This window comes from Oncorhynchus mykiss, chromosome 11 (assembly GCF_057628025.1).
Source record: "Oncorhynchus mykiss isolate SJ-2025 chromosome 11, ASM5762802v1, whole genome shotgun sequence".
Taxonomy (NCBI): Eukaryota; Metazoa; Chordata; class Actinopteri; order Salmoniformes; family Salmonidae; genus Oncorhynchus; species Oncorhynchus mykiss.
In genome coordinates this window covers 32,696,535-32,713,895 of record NC_143032.1, presented here as the reverse complement: position 1 = coordinate 32,713,895, position 17,361 = coordinate 32,696,535, and the positions used below count along the sequence as shown (strand labels likewise).

General features: G+C 44.2%; 1 protein-coding gene across 1 annotated transcript in view; it reads left to right on the top strand.

Annotated features, from left to right (window-relative positions):
* The window catches only part of lyrm4b (LYR motif containing 4), a 60,394-nt gene that overhangs the window by 15,404 nt on the left and 27,629 nt on the right, over positions 1-17,361 (top strand). The window contains exon 2 of the mRNA XM_021620661.3: positions 3,158-3,278. Coding sequence (XP_021476336.1) covers positions 3,158-3,278 — 121 coding nt within the window. The remainder of the gene's footprint in view (positions 1-3,157; positions 3,279-17,361) is intronic.

The following is a 17,361-nucleotide window of genomic DNA, read 5'->3' as shown; positions in this document are numbered from 1 at the left end:
AACCAGCTGGCTAGCTGAACTATGCTAGTTTTTGTACTCAAATATTGCGCTAAGGAATTCGCTAGAAAGAAATATTTTTGTTGTTGTTGAATAGTCATGACTGGTTCGAGATCTGTCGTAAGACTACTGTGGCAAAGTATGTCTTTGCTACTTAACGCGGATCCAAGTTCCGTTTTCAGATCCACTGGGGTCATTGGTGTAGATTAGCTTCACGTTTCTGACTGGTCTTGGAACTGTGACAGCGGACAGCCTCTCCTCACTTGGCTTGACAGGATATGTAGTGGTTTTGCCAACACAGTCAGATATTTATACACTCTTGTACCCTTATCCATTTTTTAACTAACTGTGTTTGTTGATTAAATTAGACTTTATTACTATAATGAGTAATCCAGGAAAGTTTATTGACACGAGAAAATGTCAACTCTACAAAGCGCAATGACTACAATGATTGGCAAAATTACTTCTGGACACGAAGGGTCCATGGTACTCCTCCTCACCCCTCTACACTGAGTGTACAAAAGATGAAGACCACCTTCCTAATATTGAGTTGCACCCACCCTTTTTCCCCTCAGAACAGCCTCAATTCGTCAGGGCCTGGACTCTACAAGGTGGTGAAAGCGTCCCAAAGGGATGCTGGCCCATGTTGACTCCAATGCTTCCCAAAGTTGTGTCAAGTTGGCTGCATGTCCTTTGGGTGTTGGAGCATTCTTAATACACATGGGAAATTGTTAAGCGTGGAAAAACCCAGCATCATTGCAGTTCTTGACACAAACTGGTATGCCTGGCACCTGTTATTATACCCTGTTCAAAGGCACTTAAATCTGGTCCTGCCCATTCACCCTCTTAATGGCACACATACACACAATCTATCTCAATTCTCAAGGCTTATAAATCCTCCTTTTAAACTGCCTAGTCCCCTTCATCTACACTGATTTGAAGTGGATTTATCAAGTGACATCAATAAGAGATCATAGCTTTCACCTGGTGAGTCTGTCACGGATAGAGCAGGTGTCCTTAATGTTTTGTTCGCTCAGTGTATAAGCTGTCAGCTAAGCCTGGGGGGTACGTTCCAGTGCGCTTTCCTGCCAAAAGCTGACACTGGCTGAATTTCACGCAGTCATTTGAATATGTTAAAGCTTTAAGGCCACATTCATGACCATGATAGCTTTTTTAATGTAAGAATAGGGGTATTTTATTCAGTCAAAACTGGTATTCAGACATGTCTGTGGTCTGGGCCTAAAACTAAAGTATCCCTTTGGTGCAGGAAATTGTGTTTGCTTTAGGTTCTCAGCTAATCTGATGATTTCACTTTTGATTGTGTGATCCAAGATTAGTCACTTGGTAAAGGCATGAAGATGCATTTTCTTCTCTCTAGAACACACGTCATTCTTCCTTCCATAATCTGTCTTGAGCTCCCCGCTCTCCTGTCACAACTGAACGGCAGATGGGGTGATTGCTTCTCCGGCTGTCATAAAAGGCCCCATCCTCGTATTCTTTTGATGACTCAATTATTCCCACACCATGGACGAAGTGCACACTGTGTAGACTAATTGACCAGCAGTCTTAAGCAGACCTCGCAGTGTGCCTCAAGCTGGTCTGTATGGCATATCAACCAGGCTTGGTAGGTTACTTTCTAAATGTAATCCGTTACGTATTACCAGTCAACTTGCAATCAGTAACATCATTTTTGGCTTACGCTAACTAAGTATCTTAATCTGAGCGTTTCAATCACTGCTTATAACCATTGATGTGATAGGCTATTGATTTCGTTGGGCCTAGCGATTTTACAAAAATATGCCTATGAGGATGTTATGAGAATTACGTTAAAGTACCATTTTATTATGAATCATGTCATTGATGTACTCCAGAGAAAAAGGTTTTGCTTTTGTCCTGTTGTGTTCTGTTGGTGGTTCGCCATTAGAAGGCTTTGGGATATTTTTTCCGAAGTATGTCTTGGTGACCTGAAAATAGAATAGCTTGATCGGTCATGTTTGTTCTATTTGTTTTCTTTTCTTTTTAAAAAAAAGCAGATCCAATTGTACTAACTCAGCAACTAATAATTAGATCATGCAAACGCACCTCACACTCAACAAATTGACATGTTATTTGTTTGCTTCAAATCCTCCTCTGGCTCCCAATTGGCGTAGTGGTCTAAGACATTGCATCTCAGTGGAAGAGGCGTCACTGCAGTACCTGGTTTGAATCCAGGCTGCTTCACATCCTGCTGTGATTGGGAGTCCCATAGGGTGGAGCACAATTTGTCCTAGTCTGGGTTTGGCCGGGGTAGGCCGTCATTGTAAATAAGAATTTGTTCTTAACTGACTTGCCTAGTTAAATAAAGGTTACATTTTTTTTTTTTTATAATAATTTAAAAATGGAGATTCCCGTCAGTCTAGGAGAACAACCGCTCTGCTACTGGTAACCAACGTTTTCTTCTTTTGTCAGAATCGTACTGTTAATTATTTATTTTTTCAACCAGTTTTTGAAGAACCTCCCTCCCTATCCACTTACTCATACTCTTTCGCACTCGCTTGTTCGCTTCATACTCATCCTCCGCCTTGTGTTTTGGGGAAAAAGATGGGTCCTGGCTGTCAATAAGGAGCTGCTTGTCAGTTCATCTCTCAGCACAGGAGCCTCGCTGGGTGCCAGGATGCCTATTTGATCTTCGCATAACACTTCCTGCCCACTTCACACAGGGCTTCGGCTGCCAGATAAAAGCTAACAGCCACTCGTTTCCAGCCTCTCGCTTTCCAGCGAATGGAGAGCCCCATTATCCGCAACCCCTTAACTAGAAGGTTGATTCACACGGCACAGCCCTTCGGCTAACAGTGGTTTCTCTAATCCAATTGAAGGGTGGGGGGTATTTCCCTCCATCGGTATAAATGAGTCTTGTAAATGGGGTTCTTGGATTGTTATGTAGCAGACCGAATGCTTTGTGGTGCGTTGAATCGGATTGGGCCGGGGTTTCCACATTTTCATTGTGTTACGATGCATCGTTAATGTGTGGCGTTTTAAATTAGGATTTTCCTCACTTTGACAAGTGCCACGTTAATTGATTGCTTCATTTGTCATTGATGTGTATACTGAATGCCGTGTATGTTTTCCTCCAGAGTTTTATGGGTATGTTGATAAGTGTAGAATTTGTGTTTTCATTCAGGACGTACGCCTTGCGCCGGGTGCAGGATGCCTTCAGGGCAAACCGGAGTGTAGAAGACCCTAAGATGGTGGAGCAGCTCTTAAACCAGGGCAGGGACAACCTAGACATGATCCGGAGACAGGTAGGCCTACCACAAACACAAACACACGCACACACACACACTGGTTCATGTAAGAACAAAGTTATTCCAGCAAGGACTTAAGTATTTTGATGCTCACAGCAAAATCTTATTTTTCCACCACAATCATTTCTCCAAATAAATGTTTTCCATTAATCGTCCAACTTAATCAAAATATCACCTGGCCGGGATACCTCTGAGTCTGTACTATAGTTTCTAAGGACAGTGGGTGGTTATTTTTTCCCCCATCCTCTAAGTTGCTCATTCCCCTAGATACATGTTAGTTGAGCACCTGCTTAGTGTCCACCTGTCGACTGTCGCACGGCGCCAGAGTGCTAATCACCACTGATGCCCTGCTGTTGGCCGCTTTGTTCCCATAATGCACCTCCAACCGCCCATCCCATCTCAGGGGACCATGGGGAAGGCTCCAGCCCTCGCTCTCTCTTGGTCTCTGTCTTTCTTGGTCTCTTTATTCAGCTATGTCTGTCTCTCGCTCTCAATCGCAAGTTTCTCTCTGTTTCTGAGTGTATGATTTCCACGTCATTCTCTTGGGCACCGTCCTCTAACACCTATCCTCGGTTCCCCAAGGCTCTATGTGTTGTGCTGATAACCAGCAGAAATGTATGACCTATAAAGAAGGCAATTGGCAAAACATTGGCAAAACATAGTAATGTATGCATTGAGATGCATGCAGCTCGTCTCATGATAGACACACATATTCCGATGTATATATTGTTTATATGGGCTCATCCTACAAGCCTATTCAATGAGAATATAGAATAAAAACAAATACAATTATGCAACATTGCTCTATATCGCACAAGCGTTCTTCGACGTCTAGTGGTAATGTCAAGAGAGACGAGTACCACTAAGATAGTTAGTGTGTTTATGTGAAGCTGTGTGGGTGGCACTGCTCTGCAACTGTGCCGGTGCTAAGCAGCAGAATAGAGCAGCTGCGCGTGTGTGTTTGCATATCCCAGCAGATGCGAAACAGCCTTATGTAGAGGATAAGACCCACGTCTCCCACACACACACACCACATGCATATTGATGCTTGGAATATACACCCGTATTATAGACACACCAAGCGTGTCTTGACAACTTCAACCTTGTGTGCCCAAGCAAGTATAGCACTTTTGGCAAAGAGAATATTCTTGGCTCTCTGCCTCTCTCTCCAGCGGACACCACAATGTGAGTGCCAACACAGGCGGGCATGAGTGGAACAAGGAGGAGGGTAGTGTGGGGGTGGCACTGCACTGTCACACTATGCCCACCCACCCCCCCAACCACACACACACACACACACACACGCAAGCCCTCCTGCATACACATGACGCCTTACAGAACATGTGGATTATGTTGTGTGTTTGAAAATGACAGATGGGTGTCTTTACCACATGCAGTATGTATACGTGGTGCGTTGCTGATGGTACAAGGATGACTAAACCATTCACTTGCTCACCACGTACTCTCTAGTCCCTGTATACGCAGCCCTCTCCCGCTTCAAAAGAAGTTAGCTCTTTATTCATCCATTTGCACCAAAATGTGTTATTTGCTGTCAGACAGTATCCAACATGGCACACGCACACAGAACAGATAGGAGCATTAAGTACCTTGCTGAAGGGTGCAATCACATATTTCCTCGTCAACCCTGGGACTTGAGCCGGCAACTCTTGGGTTACTCACTCGGCTCTCTAACCTCCAGGCTAGCCTCACAACCCACCGTGTTTATCTTGCTTTGACATTTTAGCTTTTTTTTTCAATAGCAGCTGTGGGTTGCGTGTTTTAAAAAAATATATATATATTTATTATCGTTCTGTTGTCTGCTCCACCAGGATCCCTACTCCTTCACACGGTTACGAAAAAAGCCTGGTGGGGCATGAATGTTAATCCAGAGCCCTACCCTTGCGTACGAAGTTCAGGCCCTACCCTATCCAGGCTCAATTGCTTCTGCCAAATTTAAGACCCAACCTGAAATCAGAAATATATTCCTCCGCTAATAAATCCACCCTGAATGCTGCTCGCTCTGCATGTGATTTGATAATGGTGGCTCTGAATAGTGTTGTCAGGATTTGATGCCAGATTTTCCTTGGCAAAAATGGACACGAAGCAGATGGAACTCTATGGTCCTTTTTAAAAACCTACTTTTGGAAAATATTGTGTGCTATATCTTGAAAAAATATAAAAATGTGACTGGTTGACAACATAATGCATTTTTTTCCCCCCAACATTAAAACTGCTTTCCTCAAGAAATTGTATCCAGTTCATGTTTTGCTTTCTTACTTCCTAGTAACGCGTTACTGTTATCGTGACAACACTAGCTCTGAGTCTGAGTATCCATAGCAACGGCTCCACTTGGGTTGCTATGCTCAATGACTAGACATGACAGAGCAGTTAGCTACTTAACTCTAAACTCCGACAAAATTCAAGCAACATAATTATATATAAATCTCTCCTGTTTTATATAAGCACTTCTGACACCATGTTATGATCTTAGTCATATGACTGTACTGCGCAGCATAGCAGGAGCAAATGGGTCAGCTTCAAAATGTTTGTCAAATTAGTGATGCCCTGCCCGTACCCTAGTTATTGATAAAAACCAGGCACTACCCGGCTCTAAACGATGTATAATGTCAGGGCTCAGGTCGGGTTGCAGAGCTCTAGGATATATACATTATTAACATGCCCCCTCTCTCAAAATACACTTTAGTTAGGGCGTTGTAAGAAGCATCAAATCATTGGCTTCAGGTTCAGTAATAGCTCTCACAGCACTAGAATCCCATTCCTATAACGGCGTATTTGGCAGTGTCCCCACCCCGGATTTTAATTTTAATGTGGAATGTGAGGTAGGCAGGCTAATGAATGTCAGATAATTTTGGCTCACACTAACATTTTTTTGCCGACTCCTCCCTTTCTCCCATTTTAGAAACAATGTCATTGAAGAGCACCTCGCCTAAAAACAGTATATGCCCAGCCACAAGCAACAAATGCATGTTTATTGTATAGCCAGGGCTCCAAGTGCAACCATTTCGTCGCATTTTGCTGCCATTTGTGCGAGAACATTTAAAAAAAAAAAAATATATATATATATATATATATATTATTATTGGCCGCATCAGTGCGAGCTGCAAATTCTAAACTCTGCAAAAAAAAAGGAACCGTGCTTTTTTCAGGACCCTGTCTTTCAAAGATGATTCGTAAAAATCCAAATCGTCACATATCCTTAAACACGGTTTCCCATGCTTGTTCAATGAACCATAAACAATTAATGAACATGCACCTGTGGAACGGTCGTTAAGACACTACCAGCTTACAGATGGTAGGCCATTAAGGTCACAGTTATGAAAACTTAGGACACTAAAGAGGCCTTTCTACTGACTCTGAAAAACACCAAAAGAAAGAGTCTTAGGGTCCCTGTTCATCTGCGTGAACGTGCCTTAGGCATGCTGCAAAGAGGCATGAGGACTGCAGATGTGGTCAGGGCAATAAATTGCAATGTCCGTACTGTGAGAAGCCTAAGACGGCACTACAGGACGGACAGCTGATCGTCCTCGCAGTGGTAGACCACATGTAACAACACCTGCACAAGGTCGGTACAACCGAACATCACACCTGCGGGACAGGTATAGGATGGCAACAACAACTGCCCTAGTTACACCAGGAACGCACAATCCCTCCATCAGTGTTCAGACTGTCCGCAATAGGCTGAGAGAGGCTGGACTGAGGGCTTGTAGGCCTGTTGTAAGGCAGGTTCTCACCAGATATCACCGGAAACAACGTTGCCTATGGGCAAAAACACACTATCGCTGGACCAGACAGGACTGGAAAAAGTGCTCTCACTGACGAATTGCGGTTTTGTCTCACCAGGGTTGATGGTCGTATTCGCTTTTATCTTCGAAGGAATGAGCGTTACAGCGAGGCCTGTACTCTTGAGCGGGATCGATTTGTAGGTGGAGGGTCCGTCATGATCTGGGGCGGTGCGTCACAGCATCATCGGACTGAGCTTGTCATTGCAGGCAATCTCAACACTGTGCGTTACAGGGAAGACATCCTTCCCCCTCATGTGGTGAGGGCTAGGGCCATTCCCTCCCCAGAAATGTCCGGGAACTTGCAGGTGTCTTGGTGAAAGAGTAGGATAACATCTCACAGCAAGAACTGGCAAATCTGGTGCAGTCCATAAGGAGGAGATGCACTGCAGTACTTAATGCTGCTGGTGGTCACACCAGATACTGGCTGTTACCTTTATGTTCAGGGCCACATTCCATTTATGTTAGTCACATGTCTGTCGAAGTTGTTCAGTTTGTCTGTTGAATCGTATGTTCATACAAATATTTACACATGTTAAGTTTGCTGAAAATAAACGCAGTTGACAGTGAGGGGACGTTTCTTTTTTTTCTGCGTTTAGTTGGTCATCTCACTCAACAAAAAATATTTTTGGGTGTGGCTAAAACAATGATTTGGTCAGACGTTTTTTTAAATTTGTATTTGCAGCACGGAACATTTATACGAAATGGATGAGCGTGCCCAATTTTCAGTGACTCGTTTTGGCTAGTGAGCACTACTTTCAACATTTCTGGATGAAATTATTCAAAACATGCATTGATTTGATTCCTGCCATGAAAGTATCTGCCCTGACCCTGACAGTGCCTATTTTAGCTAGTGGCTGTGATGAGCGAGCCTTTTTCTCTCCCTCTTCCCAATGTGTGCTCTGAGTATAGGGAGAGAAAATGCATTCTGATTGTACAACATTTCAAAATGCAATTGTGGGGAAAAATACTGCTTTGGAAGCAAGTATACTGTTCTTAGTTTAAGAGAGGGGGGCCTCTGCTTTCTCTAGGTATCTGATGTATTGCTGAACTCTCATTATTGAGTGAAATTTCACCAATTTATAACCTACGTTTCTGGCATGACTTTGAGATACTGAGCTGAGGTTGGCCATTTGTGGTGAGTGCATTCTATCAAACCCCCTGGAAAGATTTGCTCAGCTGTATTTCCAAAAGCTGAATGAGTTTCTCTCTGGGCTACACCCATCTGTAAATCTGCACTACATGAAGGGGGCCAGCTTCAATAGGAGAGGGCGATATAACTTCCCATGATAATCCAGATAGAGCCATAGTGTATAGGGGAAAGACGGGCTCTATATCAGCCGGGCATTTCAGGTCAATGCCCTCGGGAAGACCCATTTCACCTCTCAGTGGAGCTCAGACCTGTGTTCAAAAACTATTTAATATCTTTAAAATACTTTGAGTGTTTTATTTTTTTCTAGCCTTCCTGGATTGCTAGATGGGTGGGGTTTGCAGTTTTGGGACTATTCTGTTGATCCATTTAAGCCTGGCAAGCTCAATCAAGCACAGACAAAGTATTTGAAATGACTTCAAACAGCATTGGAACCCTGTATGGTGTTACTCACAGATAGGAGTGTAGGAGTTGACAATCTAATGTTAACATATTCTAATATTGCCATTATTGCTATAATGTAGTCCTTTTCCATAGCAATTTACACTTTTCAAATGCTGTGTCCCTATTTTCCCATCAATTTAGCCATTTGAGCAACTGTAGTGGTAGTTTGTTACCTCACAGACATACGCCTGGCCCCTGCTACCAGTCATGGTGAGCTAATCTTTCCTATGGGGCTGGGCTATGGGGGTTTGAAATGTTCCTTCCCTCATGCGAGTCATGTCAGTTACTAGTCTTTCTGCTAGACACCCCTGTTCTAAATGTCCTTTCTTCCATTATTTCTCATCTCTGCCCTTTCTTGGTCCTTTGCTGCAGTAAGATGTCAGTCTTTTATAAGTCGGCTTGTCTGTAACTATGATGGATTGCACCTGCAGGATGGTATTTATGTAGGGAACCGCAGGATGATCTTGCCAAAACGAATGTGGCCTTTCTGTTAATGGGAGATCAAATGAAAAAGATCCCTTTGTACAAATGCCATTGGTTCTGCTTGAGCGTGTGTGCTTTTTGTTGGCTCTTTTCTATTTCTCTCTCTGTGTGTGTTTGCCTCCATGTGCCCGCGTCCTTGCCAGACATCGTCTGTCAGCCCGTATCGGATCCTTGAGAAATTCTATTGCCAGCGAGTGACAATTCTATGATCATGACTTCTATTGCATTCTTGTTTGGTATAAACTATGGATGTGATTTACCTATCTAATGTTCCCGCTAATATTATACCCTGCAGGGCAATCCAGCACAAATGGCTGCTACTAATGGCACTTGATGTCAAAGTATTTCAACCATTCTGGGGCAATGAAGATGAAAGGTCAGTTTAGTGAATTATATCTGACATGTACTGTGCAGCGACACAAGGCTTTGTAGCAGGGCCCAACTAGCCCGCAGGAGGTTTGATTTGTTATGTGTTAAAAAAATACTTCAGTTTTCTCTTGAACATCTAAAACTAGATCGACAGTAACTCGTCACACTGCACTTATATTTCATCAGAACTACAAACATGGCTCAGTGGAAGTCAGAAGGCAGAGTGCAGCAGAGATTGAGGGATACATAAGTCTGCCATGTACAGAACCAACTGTTTTTTTTCTTTATCAGGTTTCTCTTGGGTCACTGGTGGAGAAATATTACAGCATCCATCTTTGGAGACCTTGAATATATTACAGTATAACGTGTCCTCATCCAACCTTCTCATAGATTGCCAAGCTCTAGATGAAAGAGATGTATTTTGGAAGACAACTTACATCTCGTTATCTTCATAATGAGCACACAACGTTTTTGCGTGCGTGCGTGCGTGCGTGCGTCTTGAACAGAGTGACTGGCATAACCCAGTAAACACATTAACACATCCGTAGGAGGTGAAACCATAAGTCTCCATCACTCCTTATTCAGGGCTAAACGAGCTTTAAATGGCTGTACTTCCACTCTCACTGAGTGGGGAAACAGGGGAGGTGGGGGTTCGGGAGGCAGGCATGTATTCAGAGGATACCAGGATGTCCGCTTTGAGTCATTACCCTTGCTGCCTCGTTGCTCTGGTCGCCGCCCCGGGTCAGATAACCACCCACATTGTCACGTTCACACACAACAGTACTGTGTCCTGTGACTGCAATTGAAGATGCTATAACGTTACAAGAGGGGAGCGAGAGAGAGTGTGCATTAGTGGTGCTTAGATAAAGATGGTGGGGGGCGTGATTGCTGAAGCGAAGGAGAGACTGGTGCTGTAGTGGGAGAAAAAGGAACTGAATGTAAAAGTGCTTGGACAAATGGCAGAGAACACGTTTGAAGGGATCAGTTGTTTTAGCAAGCAAGGTGCAAATTCAAATTTTGATCACTGTTATTTGCAGTGTGATTTGTAGATCAGTGATTCTGCACACTAATTGCAATGCAGTTGATCTCAAACATGCACAATATAATGTGTCTCGAAACGAATGGTCAGATGTGGGGTTGTCTTGACCTGATATGCTACTGGTCGCTATGTTTCTTCCCTAACTCCACTACCGAGTCCTGGACTTGGCTACATTGCATAAAAGGTTCGGTGAAGTAAAAAAAATGTGGCTCACACAACCACTTTTCCATCCAGGTACTTAGAGGAACCCAGTGAAAGTTGACCACATTGATCCACCCGTGTTTCTCTTTTGTTTTTTTTACGTAGAGTTTTAACGGCTGGATCTGGACTGCTATCCTCTTAGCCAAGAATGCCTCTGAGCACCTGTGAGGCTATAAAGTGCTCAATAAAAGTTGAATTGTTTGCGGAGAGCCTGGCAGGGGCTGCCAAATACCACTGTGCCAAATATACTGCTGAGCAAGCTGGGGGGAGGTAGATGTATTCCTCCTGAGCTTCCATCACTGAACGTTGCATTCTATTCACCTCCATCTTCTCTCCTATATTCCTCCTCTGGCTTCTTTGTCCTCATAACGCTTCTCTCTCCCTTTCTCTTCATCCAGCCACATGCTTTTTACGGAGCTGGATTTTGAAGAGCACGTTGTCTCTTACCATGAATCTGCGTATTAAACTTATATATTTTCTAAAAGTTTCTCCTGTTGCTCTTGCAGGCCCACCTTCTCACTAAAATACCGGTCTTCCTGACCGAGGCTACTCCTACTGGTTAGGAGGAGTAGTGAAGGTATTTTTTTTGTTCTCTAATGAATGTTCTCTTCGGAAGGTTGTGTGTGTGTGAGAGAGAGGAAGTTTGTGTTGCTACCAAAGGAGTACGAATTATTTTATCTTTGAGACAGCACAGGCCTTAACATTAAACAAAGGAAAAATCAACCAATTCAAAAAGCTCTAGTTGTAGCCTATAAAAACCCAACCAATAAGATATTACTGCTAAACCCAACCTTGTAGATTAGAATATCACCTTCTACAACTTCACCTATTATGACGTCACGTCTCTGTGACATCAGGCTTTGTAGCATAAAACTCAGTACAGAGTTAGCTGCGATAGTCTGATGACCTGTTATTACACAGTAGCGGTACCCCGGGTGGTAAATCATTTGAAATTAATATTCCCCTGTCATTTATTCCGATGCAAAATCCATAACTGGTGTGCATGGCCAAGTGCCAATGCCATTTAGCAAACTCCAGGCATTTACATTTGTTGGATGAAATGAAAATGGAGCTCTTTGGCCATGCAGTGGTGGGTTTTGCATCAAAAGAAACATGCATGAGCAGAAAACAGGAGGAGGATTATTTAAGATACTGTTTGAAGAGGTAGGTTTTCAGATATTTTCAGAGGATGGGCAGGGACTCTGCTGTCCTAGCTTCAGGGGAAAGCTGGTTCCACCATTGTGATGCCCTGGAAAGGGAAGAGCTTGGACTGGGTTGAGCAGGAGCTGCCCTTCTGTAAAGGTGGGAGGGCCAAGAGACCTGAGGTGATAGAACTTGTGGTCGGCTTGGGGTGTAGGGTTGGAGCATAGCCTAAAGATAGGGAGGGGCAGTTCCTTTTGCTGTTACGTAGGTAAGCACTAGGGTATTGTAGTGGATGCGAGCTTCGACTGTAAGCCAGTGCAGTGTGCGGTGGAGCGGGGTGACGAGAGAACTTGGGAAGGTTGAAAACCAGGCGGGCTGCAGCATTGTGAATAAGTTACAGGGGTTTGATTGCGCACGTAGGGTGCCCAGCTAACAGCGTGTTGTAGTAGTCCAGACAGGAGAGACAAGTGTCTGGATTAGGACTTGCACCGCTTCCTGTGTGATGTAGAGTCATACTCTACGGATGTTGTCGAGCATGGACCTGCAGGAGTGTGTCACTGCTTTGATGTTTGCAAAGAACGACAGGGTGTTGTCCAGGGTCACGTCAAGGTTATTTGTACCCTGGGAGGGTGACACTGTGGAGGAAGAGCAGCTTGGTCTTGTCGACATTGAGCTTGAGGTGGTGGGACGACATAAGTTGAGATATCTGCCAGGCATGCAGAGATGCATGTCGCCACCTGGGTGTCAGAAGGGGAAAGAGAAAAGTAGTGGAATGTCAACGACAAACCAATGATGGGAGAAACCATGTGAGGATATGACGAAGCCGAGTGACTTTATGCATAGAGAGAAGAAGAGAGACCCTAGAACCGAGCCCTGGGGGATGCCAGTAGTGAGTGTGGTGTAGACACAGATCCTGGCCACATCACCTGGTAGGAGCAGCCTACAAGGGTAGGATGCAATCCAAGAGTGTACAGAGCCTGAGATGCCCAGCCCTGAGAGGGTGGAGAGGAGGAGCTGACTGATCTAGGAGGATGGGAAAAGAGGAGAGAGAGTCAGCTTTGACTGCGGAGAGCCTCCGTGACATAGAAGAGCAGGTTTAATGGCCTATCTTGAAGCCTGACTGGTTAGGGTTAAGAAGATATTTCTGAGAGGGATAACGAGGAAGTTGATCAGAGACCGCACGCTCAAGTGTTTTGGAAAGAAGGATACAGGTCTGTAGTTTATGACGTCAGATAAGTTGAGTGTTGGTTTCTTGAATAGGGGAGTGACTCGGGCCATTTTGAAGTCAGAGGGGACGCAGCCTGTGGTCAGGGATGAGGTAAGTGAGGAATGGGAGAAGGTCTCCAGAGATGGCCAAGAGGAGGGGATGGGGTCTAGCTGGCAGGTTGTTGGGCAACCAAACCTTACTAGTTGCAGGATGTCATCTGGAGAAAGGGGACATAGAGGTCAAGGCGTAGGGTAGTTCTGTGTGCGTGAGACTCGATAGGCTGAGTGAATGAGTAGTGGATGTCATCAACTTTCTTTTCAAAGTGGTTGATAAGTAATCCGCAGAGAGGGAGGCGGTGGAGGAGAAGGTGGAAAAGAGTTTCCTAAGGTTAGAGGCAGAAGATTGAAATTTAGTGGTAGAAATTGGATTTAGCAGCAGATACAGAGGAAGAGAACGTATAGTGAAAGGATGATAGGTCCTCCGGAAGTTTAGTTTTCCTCCATTTTCACTCAGTTGCCTGTGGCCCTGTTCTGTAAGCTCGCAATGAGTCACTCAGCCACAGAGCAGGAGGGGAGGGCCAAGCCGTTCGGGAGGAAAAGGGACAGTGCCAGTCATAGGATGCGGAACGGGAGGAGAGTAGAGTCGAAGAGGCAGCATGAGGATCCGGGAGGGAGAAGGATTTAGCAGAAGGGAGAGATTGTGGGATAGAAGCGGAGACCGTGGTGGGAGAGAGCGAAGATTGCAATGGCACATGATCATGTGGTTAGGGTTGGAGGAAAGGGAGACAGAAAAGGGAAAAAAGTTGTGATCAGAGACCTGGAGGGGGGATCCAGTGAGGTCAGTAGGTCAGCAGCCTCTAGTAAAGATGAGGTCAAGCTTATTGCCTGCCTTGTGAGTTGGAGGGGATTGGGAAAGGGAGAGGTCAAAAGAGGCAAGGAGGGGAAAGAGAGAGTTGGGGAAAAATGTCTCGAAGGCAGAAGTCGGGAGGTACAAAGAGCGGTGAACCATCATCGGGAAATGAGCTCATCAAGTTGTCAAGTTCATTGAGGAACTCTCCAAGGGCACCTGGTGGGTGATATGACAAGGTTGAGCTTGAGTGGACAAGTAACAGTGACAGCATGGAATTCAAATGAGGAGATAGACAGGTGAGAAAAGAGAATCTCCACTTAGGAGAAATGAGTACACCTGTGCCATCACCACGATGACCAGATACTACCTCTTGGATGAGCTCTTGCATGAGGCAGAAATAATGCATTGCGACTCGAGTTTCCGCATCAGCTGGAAGACTGTGCTTTTCGGTCACTGTCAGTGGAGGAAAGGGAGAGTGGAGGGATTTGCTGCTCTCCCTCTGCTGAGACTGACCACCAGATGCATGCACCATCAGTCAAGTAAAATAAAAAGCAAATTATTTAAATGAATGCTCACTCAGCTGTGCTTCACAAGTAATGAAACAACGGATCTAGACCCTTTTTATTTTTTATATATATATATATCTATCTATCCATCCATCCATCCATCCATCCATCCATCCATCCATCCATCCATCCATCCATCCAAACAACAATGCTTTGGCAGGCAATTCAGGCAAAGCCAAAATGCGTATGAGCTTATTGCACAATCCTCATTGCTACAGTACTGTTTTATTAATGTTGCATAGGCTTACGTTTCTTACGTCATTTAAAAAAAAAAAATCTGAGCGGTAGAGAAAAGGTTGGTGACCACTGTTCTAGAAATGTTCCTGTTAACAATGTTAAATCAATGTTTCCCATTACTGAGACAATTGTGATCGAATCAACGCAATATTAGCCACTTTCAATGCAACATACCGAAACAAAACTAACTATGCAAGAGCTTTTGTTGTAGGCAGAAAGCATCGGAGTAGGATTCTATTGCATTGACACACACTCAGCCCGTACTCTAAACAGGCCGGTGCGGCAGCAACAATCAAAGCTGCAGTACAGTATATGCAATTCTACTGTATTTGCAAATAGACCATTGCCCTATATGGATCTGTGCCATTTACTTTGAACCGGTCTGTTTCCAGCATGAGCGTTCGTGAGTAGATGCACTTGTTTTGAGATCAAATCGAGAGCCCCATGTAGCCACGTGTGCACATTTTGTTCATTTATTTTGCTAGTTAGTGAATTATTATCCCAGTTATAGATCATTTGTAGTCAGCAATAGGGGAGGGATTGCTTGTGACGTGGTGTTTTTTTTCTTCATACATTTGCAAGCCTTAAATGCTCATAATTACAATGAAACACTGATGCGTTTCAGATGGCGTTCATTTTGTGGGCCTACTAGACATGTTTTGAATCACAATAATTATGCTATCGGTGTTAGCGTAGCTTCCCAGTAATAACTCTGCAATGGGCCTTACAACGTCCTTAGCTCTGTGTGATTGGACTGTGTTAGGAGTGAGTGATATCGGCATTAGCAGTGTGTCTAGGACCTGAGGGTCTTGGTAAGAAAACCAATAGTGATTCCCTGCTGAACATTTTTAAAACGACAGCAACATGTATGGTCTAACCTCGATACACACTTCATCACCCTATACCGTTATCAAGACCTTCCTTTATCTGGGCCCAAATAGAATGTGTTACAAGAATATTTAGTGGATTGGACAGCTATTAGTTCCCTTATGGAAAGCTATTTAGGCTGGGCTACTGTTGATAACGAGTGTGTGCCTGGCTGCCTGTACCGTGTACCCGGGTGTGTTTGTTCCTGAGCTTGTGTGACTTGTTTGCTGTGTGCAATGCATATTTACCCATGTTTTGTGTGTATGTGTGTAAGATGGTGAGTTGGGAATAGGCCAGTAAATGAGCTAGGCCAAACAGTAGTTAATGCCGTATATTATACAGCCTAATACGCCATGAAAGTGAATGATTGTGCGTCTCGGAATTCCATCTACATGAATACAAATGGACCCAACTGAGTGGAGTGAAATTTCAATGGAATTGACTTCCATGAAGTGCACCACGGTATATCCATCACTCTAGACAGGGGTGGCTAAATTGGTTGGCTCGATACATTTCTTGGTCATGGTTTCAATCCCGTTGGACTGGCTCCTGTCCATATTTATTTTTTGGTCTCCTTTCCTCTTTTCCAATAAAACACAGTTTTAATGTTTCTCATCCATTGACCCAGAGCCTGTTGTTCCCCACACTGATACAAGATTGCAAGTGGAGAAGCACGGAGCAGTTTGGGAAGATATTTTTGTTCTTCTCAAAAGCCTAAAATGTACATTTGGTCACGGGGTGGCAGAATTATGATTCGTAACGAAACCCAGGGTGTTTGTTGTCGACCAAGGATAACAATTTGGCTTGAGCATATTGGACGGCTAGTGCTCTGTTTTACTGCGGCCGGTTGAACACTGCCAGCGTGTGTTGCCGTGGGCCGGCACGTCGCATATGGACCCCCGCCGTGACATGGCACCAGAGGAGAAACTGAGTCACGCATTTCTTCCTCCCTCGCAGCTTGCAACACCTTAGAATCTTCAAATGCAACACCTTATCCATGAGTCACCATTTATTTACTCTCTACCTGTCTATCTGTTCTACACTCCGATATGCCGATCTGTTTTATCTGCTCCGTCTATCTATTCTAATAATACGTACATTTTATGCCCAGATATGTCAGCCTACTCTAATATCACATTGCATACCGACTTCTCAAACTTCTGTACCAAGTATTGTAACACATTTTAACGATATTTTAAACCTAGATCTAGGCTAGAGTTACCCCAAATATTATCATGCTTCTTATTAAGTGAAATGTGCATTTGTGCTGATAAGGTTTAGGGCCATCCCCCCAAAGTGAATCTTCTTATCAACTGTATGCCATGCCAAGAGGCAAGGAGGGGAAAGAGAGAGTTGGGGAAAAATGTATCGAAGGCAGAAGTCGGGAGGTACAAAGAGCGGTGAACCATCATCGGGAAATGAGCTCATCAAGTTGTCAAGTTCATTGAGGAACTCTCCAAGGGCACCTGGTGGGTGATATGACAAGGTTGAGCTTGAGTGGACAAGTAACAGTGACAGCATGGAATTCAAATGAGGAGATAGACAGGTGAGAAAAGAGAATCTCCACTTAGGAGAAATGAGTACACCTGTGCCATCACCACGATGACCAGAGATTTGCCATGTGTTGTCTTAGGAATTCAGCATTCTCTGTGTTGGTCTTGCCAACCCGCATTGTTACATCATATAGGTTTGATATCTGATTGGAGGTTAACTTTACAGTAATAC